Genomic DNA, 12,843 nt, shown 5'->3' with positions numbered 1-12,843 from the left:
GTGTTCTATTGGCGTGTAGAATTCATTGGTCTTCTATTGGCCATCTTCGTCAATTATTGCTACAGTTTTGTTGAATTTTTGATAAGGTTGAAGACGTCTATTGCCGCCTATTATAACTCAGTAACCGTGTATTTTGAGCCTATTATGACTCAGTAGTAGTTGTGCTAAAAGTTCAACAGAAACTGTTTTATCATCATCTTTTTGCAGAAAAATTTATGATTAATTTAAAAAAATAAAAATTTACCAAATTTATGATTTCAGTCAAATAACAATCTCTACTCAACGTGTTTATTTTTTGTCAATAATGACATGTATTGACTATTTCCATTGTAAATATCTTAAGAATGGTTGCTTGCAGCAATTTTTACCAAGAGACATTTTTTACGTAAAAAGTCACGGAGATGTATATTTTTTCACTCAGTAGTTTTATACAGTTACGGACGAAAAGTTATTACTCTTCAAAACAGTTAAAACACATGTAGGTGGCGCCCCCTACAGATAGAAGTCATATTGGTGTCAAAATCAAACTTCTCATACCAAAAAACTCCCAGACAGCTATTTTCATCTAAATGTTGACGTTACTTCAGAAATTATTTGGAAAAAATCGAAATAAAAATGAAACTTCTACACCCTATACGAACTTTTTTACATATTTTTATTTGCAGAATATGCTGCCGAAGTTTCCGGAATACAGTTCGAACCACCCTGTAGAATATAAGGAACTGACTCTATTAATATATTCAGAATGTGTATAGCGTTTTAATTCATCTTAATCCACGGACAAGAACATTGCAAGAGGCCGGGCTGTGTGAGAAAACCCACGGTTTTCTTCCCCGTTCAGTCTGCCCATTGTTTTCCATCGGCATGTCGTTATTTTTCTTTCACGCTGGAGTAATTTTATAATTAGCGTGCGGGAAGAGTCGACAGAGGTTAAAAAAGAACACAAGCATTATTTGTTATGCAAGACGTTTCCTTGGCGGAGTTCGGCCGGGGCCAGATAAGGCATTTCCACGATAATTTTATATTTAATAACGTATAAATGCATAGCAAGTGGATTCTTTCCATTAGAGCGTTCTATAAAGACAAGGTTCATTCATTAATGAGTGATGGTTCAGGAAAATTCCCATTCCAGGTTAAGATATGGAGTCTTCCAGGTTTTTGAGTTCCGCTTTAACTTAGTTTCCACTTGAGAAGAAACCACTGGTCCAGTTAGTAGTGTTTGCTCCTTTTCTAGCTAGATTGTTTGCTTTTTCATTACCTTCTATACCTTGATGAGCAGCCATCCAGAGTAGGCGGACTTTATTTTCTTTGTTTAATGTGTCAGACTTCTCTAGGCATCCTTTGACCAAGTTCGAATTGATCGTTACTCAGCTGAACGCTCTTAAGGCTGCTTGGCTATCGGATAAACATATTAAACTAGTAAATGGGGATTTTTTCAATTAGATTATCTTATTAAGGTATGCATTGTTTGTTCAGAGGTAAAAAAAGAACCTGTGAACTCAATAGACGGGTTCTTACCTATCAGTCTGGCTAGGTACGTTTCATTTTGCTATGTGAAACATTCAGTTGGTCTAGACCGTCTAGAATGTCCACAAAATTACAAGCTGCTCGAGAAGAATTCTAGAGTCTATAGAGTTACTAAATATTCTTATGTATCAAAAACGACGAAAATGTCATAGATGATGGATCAGGCAGTGGGTATTATGTAAAAAAGCTGCTTGAAACTGTATTGAAGGAATTAGTTTTAGGAGTCAATTCATTTAATATTTTCTCAAAACTTGAAAAACTGAACGAAAAGTTTCAGCTAAAACGAACAAATGTAGAACTATTACTGAGAACGTGTTTTGACATAACATTGAATCAGACTGCTTCAGTGAGACTGGCAGGTGAGAACACTCTAACATCAGGATAATATCTGGTTTTCAGCACACTAGACAACACTGTTTTTTGTAACTCATAATTCATAAAGAAGTTTTATATATATTTATTTATTTTTATTTGAAGATTTTTGGATCAGTTTCAGTCAATAAAGTTAATTATTTTTTTATACGATTCTCTAATGAGTTTTCTTTCTTTGCAGTTGGGATTTTTCATATATTACTCCGTGAGCACGGGAGAACTGAATCCTGCCGGTCCAGTGCCCATAATAGAGTCCATATTTATTTATAGACCAGACAAGAGGTTAGAGATATGGAGGTTTCTGTTCTACATGTTGCTACACGCAGGGTAAGTACTTTTTTACGTGTTTTAGATATAAACAAATAAACTACTCTTAATCCAAGTTGTAAAAAATCGTCAAATCCCTGAAGCTGAATTCATGAATTCTTAATTTGAAGTTTGATGCCCAGTTGAGGTTCAGTTCGGCTGGGAGATCGCAGTAGCTGAAGTTCAACATTTTTGTATTTATAAATCACTAGTTTCAGTTGCTTTTTTTCGATCGTTTTTCTTTCGTTTTAAAAACACTTTGACATTTCTTTGTTTATAAAAACAGAGACGTTCATTTTCATAACTTATTATTATATTGATTTCTGAGCCAAATTCACATTTATTTAGAATACTTTATTAATTAAAACAATTTAAATGTATGTAATTAACTAATTTTTGGTCGGAAATAATGGTGGTAGGTATATTTAATTGGTATATTCTTTCACAAAGATTTAAATAGTTTTTTTTGTATGCCAATGGGCTTGCAAATACATTTTGTACATATATGTTGCTTTAAAAAAATCTGAAATGTCAATATTCCATGGGTATAGTGATAAATGAGGTCTAAATTATAAGAAAATGCATTTTCTACGAAAACTTGAAGAAATGGGTAAAAAATGGTATAATACAATTTGATAGACAATTACATTGTGCATCTGATTCACGTAAAATATATAGGGTGTTCCATTTAAATTAAACAAGTTATTGCCGTTAAAAGCTAGTAATTATTTAATATAAATTTTTGGACACTCTGTATAAGGTGGTAAAATTTTTATTATTGCAACACAATATCTGATGAATAAATAATCTGCAGTAAATATTTAGTATTAAAAACTTTGATACCTTTGGAGAAATGAACCCTTAAAATTTTTACTGCAATTTCATAAAATTGAAAATATTTCAAAAACGGTAAGGTTTATGTGTGATAAACCTTAATCAAATTTACCTTTATTTCAATCGTAGAATCCAAAAATAGAATAATATACATGGTGTTCCATTTAAAAAATACCTACAACTGTATTTTTTACTTATTTGGGACACTCTGTATCTTGTAAAAATATTTTTAAATCGTAGCTCTAATAGTCCTTCAACGAACCCAAAACTTACAATTTGTAAAAATCTAATCGTTTAGCTACAATACTCCGTGTCGTATATGGTGAACAACCCTGTTTATGTATAAATACACATTTACTTATGGCATTCTCCTCTTTATTTTAATGATATGTTATTTAAATATAACAGCAAGTTAAAATGTATCGTGTAAGGATTGCAGTCAACTGTCATTACGCATAATCGTCTCCTTTTTGAGACCGTCCGATTATTATTTAACACTCAATTAGAGATAACGCTGAAAAACCCTAAACGTAAGTGTCTTCTATAAAGTCGAGGAAGTAGACGTTTTACGGCAGGATGGTGCAAATTACGTAAACTAATAAACTAATTAAAAGAAATTGCTCCGTTTCTAACAAATTACAGTGTCAATTAGGATTTCATGTGGCACGCTTTCCTAGAACGCACACGCACACTTTGAAAAAAATTGTAATTACTTTAAAATGGTAAACTGCATATGGACATAGATGGTGTGCCATTTTATTTTTTTATTTAATGACGATGTTTGTGATTTTTTCTAAAAGGGATTGGCGCTTGTTGTTCATGCGTTTCATTTTGCTAGTTGAATACATTCAGTAGGTCTAGACATATTTCACTGATCTCGCAAGCATACAGTTTCTATAAAATTACCAGTTTCTCGAAAAGGATTGGTCCGAGTCAAGTAGAAGGGATTCATATACATTAGGAGCTGAAAAAGTAGAGTAGATAAAATTATTTATTTACAATCACATAGAGGGAAATTAAAACAACTTTGGTTGCACGTCATCAGTGACACCATGCGGCGTCTTATGGAGTTTGCTGGTGGTCGTATTATGATATGCAACCAAAATTATTTTAATTTCTCGACATTACTGACTTTTGAAAATTTGAAAGTTTCAAATTATCTACATTTCTTCGCTCTTCCATTTCCCTCACTCGGTTTTTCTTATTTCTCGCCTCATTTAATTAAGCAAAATATTTTTTGTAATATCTTTATTAAATAGATACTTATCTAACATCAACAAAAATAAACAAGAAGATTAACAATAATAACACTAGTTTACATGGTTTTCATACCCCAGCTGAAAGTTGCTATTTTCTTATTTATTTAGGTGAATTATCCAGAAAAAATATTAGAAAATTCTGTCACATCTGGTTTAAGAAATACATATTTATTTACTTAACTGAAATACATAATTAAAAATGACAAATGTTTGCCTTCTTTTTATAGCTATTTGAATCAGTTTCTCTTATAATGGACCAATAGTCAAACCCTAACATGTTTTCACCCCAAAATCCTTGATGTCGTTCTTCATAAACCTTTAAATCTTGGTGGAAACGTTCCCCTTGTTCGTCACTCATACTTCCTAAGTTGTCAGGGAAAAAACTCGAGTCGATGCGAGTGCAAAAAATGAATCTTTAATGACATGTTTACTCCCATCTGTTGAAAATTTTCCAATAAATCGGTAACAATTTCTTTGTAATTTCCACTTTTTTTATTTCTCAAAAATTCTTCCACAACCATTTGAAATGACTTCCAAGCAGATTTTTCATTGACAGATAAAAGACTTGCAAACTGGGAATCTTTCATAATTTTACGGATTGGTGGGCCAACAAGTATATCCCAATGTCTTCGTAAAACAAAAGTAACAATCATTTTCATGATTACTAGGTTCTCTCCATAGCATTGATGAACCAAATGGAAGGTGTACATTTTGTCCTGATGACCACTGGAGTAAGACGTATCTACAGCTTTCGCAAAACACATGAGGCACTTTTTATCTTGGTTTGCAACAGGAAATCCAAAATAATGAAGATATGCAAATTTTAACGAATCTAACAATAGGTCTTCTCTTCTTTTATAATATATATTTTCCACAAACATAACAAAAACGATCAGAATTTTGTTTACATATTCTACTCGACATTTTAAATCAAGCCGAAACAAGATAATTCATATCGTTTGAAGCGAACGAACACTAAACTGTCCTCACTACGTCAGGCATTCGAAAAAAAAACTTTTGACTGCAGCAAGAAATTGTGACGTGATAGAATATTTCTTCTAACACTTTTAGGTTTTAGGAAGGTAGATGAACATATTTATGTGCATTTATTTCGGGGCATATAAAAAAAGTTAAACTTTGTAAACTAGCGAATTGAAGATTTTATTACATTTATTTGTTGAAGGTAAAAATGCTAGAGACTTATTTGGCTGAAAACCTACATTCCGGCGTTTTAAAGAAGCGACGAGTTTGTGATATTTTAATATGTCAGTCTTTTCCCTTAATTCTAGCATTATCCGTATCATGCTGTACGTAGTCCAAAGAGTAGATGGGTTTTTCTGCCTTGCCATGTCGCTGAAATATGCCATCAAGCAATTCTCCGAAGCAATATTCTTAGCATTTCTTTCGGCACACCATTTTTCGTATACTTTCAATGCTATTTCATATCGCCCCCTACTTTTCTCTGGAAGTAAACTGGCTTCTGCTCTTTTTGTAGCTTCTGTAAGTTCTGGTGGAGTACCAATATTAAAGTAGTCTTCAATATCAGAACTTTCCGACAACATTCTGGCTTTCTATGAAATTCTTTCACTTAGTTGTTTGTTTTGCTGTTGAAGGTTTGCGTCATAATAACGACTGGTACTGGCAAATTTAAGCATATTTATTTTTTTTTCAAAATAAAATACTGTTCCTATTTTTTAATTAATGATGTTGTAAATAAAACAGTATACAAATCTCGGAGGAAAGTTTTCATTATTGTCTTGAGATTTAGTTAATCTCAGTTGATGACCAAAATAATTTTAAAAGTACAATGAAACAAATAAAAACAAATTAATATTTATTTCACATAATCATTGAAATAATGTATAAATAAAGAATATTTTCTTTTTAAAATAAAAAAAAAATAAAATTAGAAAATTAACAAAAATATGTTTTTATTTTAACTTAAAATTAACAGAAAACATTAATTTAAAAGTTATTTTAAAAATACTTTTATACTAATTCAAAACAAACAATTAATTCACATAAGTAGACAGTGGTAAGTTCTCATCTTCATCTTCATAGTCGATGTCATGGATGTCGATGTCTGAAGATGAAGACATGTCAGCTTCAGAAGATGAACTTACATTGAGGTCAGTATCCCTTCCATTTTTGTTTATTATATTTAAATTATATTTAACATAAACAAGTTTACCAGATCTTGTAGTGGTCAACCTGTTTCTTAATAATTTATTATGAACAATTCCCTAAGTTGACAAGTTTCGTTCACAAGTGAGGAGACCGGCATTCTTAGTAATTTTGTTGCAACATTGTGAAGTACCGATTTATTCTGCCAATTGTCCCACCAAGTTGTTGGTGTAATATCTGACGACGTTTTACATACTGATTTGGTACTTTTTACGGCTGTCCATATTATTCGATTATTGAATGCATTTGATGCTGTTCTAAAATTTGATATCTCTCCAAGTATTTCAATTTCAGATTCATTGATACCAAGTTCAAGGAAATAGAGTTCCTCTGGAAATAGATTCTCTCCTTTATATCTAGGATCGAGTAAATATGCTGCATTGTGCGTGTCGGCGTGTCGGTACAGGGCATATCAATTCTTCTTATTACTGATGCAGTTGTTATTTTTTCCGATATTTTTATTGAGATTCTCCGAATCGCTAAGTATCGTATTCCTTGAAGACGGTTATAGGTAAATTGGACATCACAAACGCATAATAATTATATAATACCATATTATTAAATAATGATAGATAACATTCTACAATAATTATAAGACATTTTGACCGAATTTGACTGGTCAGATAAGAAATGGAACGCTAATCTTTAGTTAACTTAAACTAAAGATGACAGTTAATTTCGACATTTGATAAATGTTGACAGGCGTCTACTATGTTTCTATATGCAAAATATAAAAGACAACCATCATATAATCATGACTTTTTTTCATTGTGACCTCTTTTATTACAGGTGGCTCCATCTAGGGTTCAATCTAGTAGTTCAGCTGCTGGTAGGGCTGCCTCTGGAGATGGTCCACGGATCGGGACGAGTGGCCCTCATTTACATGGCGGGAGTGGTAGCTGGGTCCTTGGGAACGTCGGTATTCGATACCAACGTGTACCTAGTGGGAGCATCTGGAGGAGTTTACGCCCTATTGGCAGCGCATTTGGCCAATGTCCTTCTCAACTACAATAATATGCAGTGCGGCATCCTGCGTCTGTTCGGGATATTTGCAATAGGTAGGTTGGTGTATATTACTTGTTACAGTAATTGTATAATATAAACTAATCAAAACGAATGATAGGGATGACATATATCTACATCTGTATTTATTATATTTATAGACAGATCTCCGTATATTTATAGCAGCATATCATCAGAACAATTTTGTTTATTTTCATGCATAAATTGATACAAAAACGAAATTATTTCCCGTCATAAAAAAATAACAATAAAGACGCACTCGAAAACGCATAAATTCTATAAAATCAGTTTCTTATTTAGTGTGATTTTGCCTTCTTGATCGTCAAAATGGTGTTAAATATGGCAAATTTTGATATTTTCGGAAGACCAAACGGTGTTAAAAGGCGTTTAAATAGTGAAGAAATCATCAGAGCCACAACTTTATTGCAGGAGGGTCGGTCGCAACGATACATGTCGCAGATTTTTCATGTTACACAATCGGTCATTTCCAGACTATGGAATTGTCACTGAATTGTCAATATTCTTACGATCGCCAGAGGAACTCGAATTTCAATTCAGGCTATAAGAAACAGGCTGCCTGAAGTTAACATTCGATCAAGGCGAGCAGTTGTTGTGCTGCATTTAACTACTAATCATCGTAGGACACGAAGGATATTTGCTCAACATCTTCACTGGGACGTGGATCAGTGGAGGCACTTCTTTTTTACGGACGAGTCCCGTTTTCGACTGAGTCATAATGATGTCCGGCGGAGAGTTTACAGAAGACCGAATGAACGGTATCTGGACACAACAGTCAGAGAAGCGATTCATTTTGGTGGAGGTTCCGTCATGGTATAGGGAGGTATAACTTTAAATGGGCGTACGTCCACCAGTTGTCCACCAGATCTTCAAACTTTGGGAGAAAATCTTCGAGAGGGGTGGAACGCCTTTCCTCAAGTGATTATTTGGAGCCTCAGTCGGTCTGTGACAAATCGGTATGCAGAAGTGCGTAGAAACCGCGGAGGACACACACATTATTAGGAAAAAAAATATTTCAGTTGAGAATTAAGATAAAAATTGTTTAGTATCGTTTTCGATACATATTATAGTCATTCATAACGTAATAAAAATACAATTTTCAGCAGTTTGACAATTTTTTTCGCCATGTACACCAAGGTACATACACTACATTCAAATTTAATTCCTAAGGAACATATTGCCAACTTTATATGTTGAAATAAATATATTTTCTTTGTTTAAACGAAATTTATCAAAGTGAGCCCTAATTCGTTTTGACTAGTTTATTTTGAAGCAGATCCTTATTTAAAATATCTAAGTATAGTCCGTCCAACGACTCAGGGAATATTACGACAGATTACATAAAAAAATACAGAAATTACAATTTACCAGTAAATTAAAATGAGACATAACTGTCTCATCGCACTAGAAGGTGTTTGTATGCATTACACAGATTTATAATTTTGGCGTCTTTTTTGAATTCTGAAGCGAGTGAGAGCATACTGTACAGGGTGGCGCCTCTCATACGCCGCGGAAGCTCCAAGGAGAACGGTAGTTTATATCGAAATGAAATTTTGGCAGCATATGTAGGTTAACTGAAACCATGTTATAAAAATATATAGAATTATACAGGGTGTCCCCAAAAAAAGTTACACATAGTGTTTTTTCTAATGGAACACCCTATATATTAATTGATTTTCGGATTCTAGGAAAAAAATAAATGTGAGTTTTATTAAAGAAGCATATACCTAAAATCTAAGGATTTTGACATATTTCACATTGTGTGAAAATGAAGAGAAATTTTTAAATTTCGATAATAGCTACCTAAATTTTAGTTCACCTTGTGTAGCCCGATATTTAATTACAGTAACCATTGTACGTTAACCCAAATTGAAATTTGACCCGAAAAGTTATACAGGATGAGACAAAATTAATATGGAAGATTAGTCACTTTTAAAAGCAAGTTTCTCCTTTATTTTAAATGGAACACCCAGTATATTTTTCCGGTGTTCAATTGGGATTTTATATATCTTCACAATATTCTTAAGGTGCCTACCCCTCAGACAAAGACTGTCTTAGATATTTTAATTTTTATGATTTTGCGTCAGTAGATCTTTATTATTTGAAAAAATCTAGGGTGGCTGTGTGGTATAACTTTTGTTAATTTAACAAAAATTAAAGATTGTATAGTAAAATACTCAACAGTAATAAAAAGATAGACATTTAAAACATATTTTAATTATTACAGAATTAATCCCAGGTATAAACCTATAACTATGTGACAAAAATTAGCTAGATGAAATCAAATGCTCAAAATGCTTTCTTTCCCGTTAACTGCATAAAATGATTGTCTTTTCAAAAGGATCTTTTCATTTTAAAAAGCACATGTGGAGTTCTATCTCGAAGAGAAGCTACAATAATTTCTTTCATGTTGTCGACAATAGTTGGTCGAGGTTTGTAAACGCTGTCTTTAACATATCCCCAGGGCCTATTTTACCATAAGGCCGATAAGGCCCGGGCCTTGGGCCCGGTGGTCTGGGGGCCCGTTAAGGGTTGTAAAATATTCATAATTTTAAATGTAAATTTACATAACAGAGAAAAAAAAACAGTTACCTCTGATAAGAAAAATAGAATTAAATAAAATAAGCTTTAGATTGATATATTTTTTTTTGTATTATTTATTTTGTTGAATATAATAATGTTTATTTATTTTTTTAAATTATTAAAAAAGTAAAAATAATTGTTTTATTTTTTTAATCCAAACTAACAAGAGAATTTTTGAATTTATTGGAAAAGAGGGCCCGAATTTTCGCTTGTGCCTTAGGGCCATATGAAAAATAGGCCCTGCATATCCCCATAAAAAAACAGACTAGATAAAATCAGGAGCATTTAAGTATTCTATTAATGGTGAATGCAGTGTGCATTGACCAACTAACAGAATCACATCAATTCTCTCTGATGTAGGATAATTGTGATGATATAAAATAATAACTAGTTGTTAATGTTGGATTAATTCGACAGCTACGTTGAAGTAGTGTCAGAAATATCACAGCCACCTACATTTAATCAAATAATAAAGATCTACTCAGTTACTCAGATCAAATCATGTAAATGAAAATATCCAGGTAGGCAACCTTAATAGTATTTTGAAGAGACACGAATTCTTCATTGAACTTTGGAATAATATACTGGGTGTTCCGTTTAAAATAAAAGAGTAACATATGCTTTTAAAGGTGACCAATGTTCAATATTAATTTTGTCTCACCCTGTATAACTTTTTGGATCAATTTTTAATTTGGTTTAAAGTACAATAGTTAATTTAACTACATATTAGGCTATACCGGGTAAATTCTAATTTGGTAGCTTTTATTGTAATTTAAAATGTTTTCTTTATTTCTAGAAAATGTTAAATATGTCAATAACCTTACATTTTTGTCATATGCTTCTCTTATAAAACTCACCTTTATTTGTCTCCTAGAATCCGAAAATCAATTAATATATAGGGCGTTCCATTAAAAAAAACTTTGATATGTAGCTTTTTTGGGGGACACCCTGTAGAACCCTGTATATTTTTAAAAAGTGCTCTGAATTAACCTACATATGCTCACAAAATTTAATTTCAATACAAAGTGTCGTACTCCTTGGAACCTCCGCTGCGTATGAGAGGCGCCACCCTGTATAAAACTCGCTGTATCTGCTGATGGATATTTTGTCTCCATCTAAAACTCTCAAATATATTCAAAACATACTAATACTAAACTGTGTATTAATAATCTGTAGTACAAATAAATGAGTTTTAATGAAAACGTATGTAATACATTTTTTATTTTGTTTCAGCATCTTGTGATGTGGGATATGCCATTTACTCACGATATGCCGAGGAGGCCAAAGAACAACTACCTGTTTCCTATGTAGCTCATCTAACTGGAGCGCTAGCGGGTTTAACCATAGGACTTTTGGTTCTGAAAAACTTCGAGCAAAAACTCCACGAGCAGCTCCTTTGGTGGATAGCCTTAGGAGTATACGCAGCCTGTACGATTTTCGCAATTTTGTTCAATATCATGAACCCAACAGATGAGTCGATAGAGAATCTAGGCGACGGGGTCAGCAGTCAGTACGTCTACAATCGGTTTGGAGTGTAGATATAGGAAATGTTTGATATTCTTATCAATCTTTTTTTGTAAGATTTTGTATATAAAATCAATCACAGTTTTGTACTGATTTCTCTAGGACTTAACACTAAGCTTAAGTCATAAAAGAGTGATTGCTGTAGTATTTTTCAATTTTTTTTGTTTATCAGTACTTTGGCAAACAAACTGTAGATATAGTTTCGTGTATATACCTACTTTTTATTTATTCTAATTTAAAATTTATACCAAAGACTGAAAGAAATGTAAGTTGTTTAATTTACTTAAAATTGTTTCCGAAATTATTGTCAAAGCATTTTGTTTTAGTTCCTATTTGGTTAAGAAATTTCCAAGTAATTTAGAGAACATAACTAGTTCTTTTTTGCATTTTGAACTGTCTTATTCCATATACATATTCCGTATAGAACATTTGACAGTAATTTCATTTAGTTTAGTAATATGTATTTATGTTTTGTAAAACTTTTGAAAATTTATTTATTTTTTCAAGATGTAGATAATTTATTCTATCATATTAGTCATAAGCTGTATTACTTTACTGACAATATATTTCTGTCTCAATTATTTGGAACACTTTTTTGTTAAATTAAACTTGGTCAGTTATAAATCATAATCTTAATTTTATTTTTTACATAAATGTTATTATTTTCTACAGCTTTTGGCTAATATTGAAATAAAGAGGAAACTGTTATCTTGAACACTTTCCATTATCTTTAAAACCGTTTAAAGAGTTTTGGAAGAAACGGATACTGTTTTTCTTTTACGTTCTTTTTTGTATAACTTGTGAAAATTTTATTTTTAGGTCTATAAAGTTTTTGTTAACTTTGCTTGCTATGTTTTAATTAACAAAGAAATGGGCAAAGTGGTAATTTTCTGAGTGATATTATTTAACTAGTCATAAAAACTAGATGTTTAAGTAAAGCCTACCAAAGAAACGTTCTAGTTGATTTATATTATAGACAGATACTACAAAACACAAATGCCTTTAAAGTGGTAGACATTTTCACATTATACATATATATCACAAAGAAAAGATATATTGTATTTTTTTACACTCAGGTAAAAAGCTTCACCCAGTATAATGTTTATTTTTTTTTATTAGGATTAAAATAATACGAATTTTTGTCGAATTTTTCATCAGTACCTAATGTAAGAAAAGTCTATGAAAATACTGAAATAAAATAGGTATTCTGAAA

At 32.0% G+C, this 12,843-nt stretch overlaps 1 protein-coding gene across 1 annotated transcript in view; it reads left to right on the top strand.

Moving 5' to 3' along the window:
- LOC115887821 (protein rhomboid) overlaps positions 1-12,843 on the top strand; it is a 44,593-nt gene extending 31,750 nt beyond the window's left edge. The window contains exons 3-5 of the mRNA XM_030907334.1: positions 2,081-2,226; positions 7,272-7,540; positions 11,340-12,843. Of these exons, the coding sequence (XP_030763194.1) occupies positions 2,081-2,226; positions 7,272-7,540; positions 11,340-11,644 (720 nt within the window). The 3' untranslated portion in view covers positions 11,645-12,843. The remainder of the gene's footprint in view (positions 1-2,080; positions 2,227-7,271; positions 7,541-11,339) is intronic.

The sequence above is a fragment of the Sitophilus oryzae genome, unplaced genomic scaffold (genome assembly GCF_002938485.1).
Source record: "Sitophilus oryzae breed Bouriz unplaced genomic scaffold, Soryzae_2.0 scaffold_637_pilon_pilon, whole genome shotgun sequence".
NCBI classification, from domain to species: Eukaryota; Metazoa; Arthropoda; class Insecta; order Coleoptera; family Curculionidae; genus Sitophilus; species Sitophilus oryzae.
This window is presented reverse-complemented; position numbering and strand designations above follow the sequence as displayed.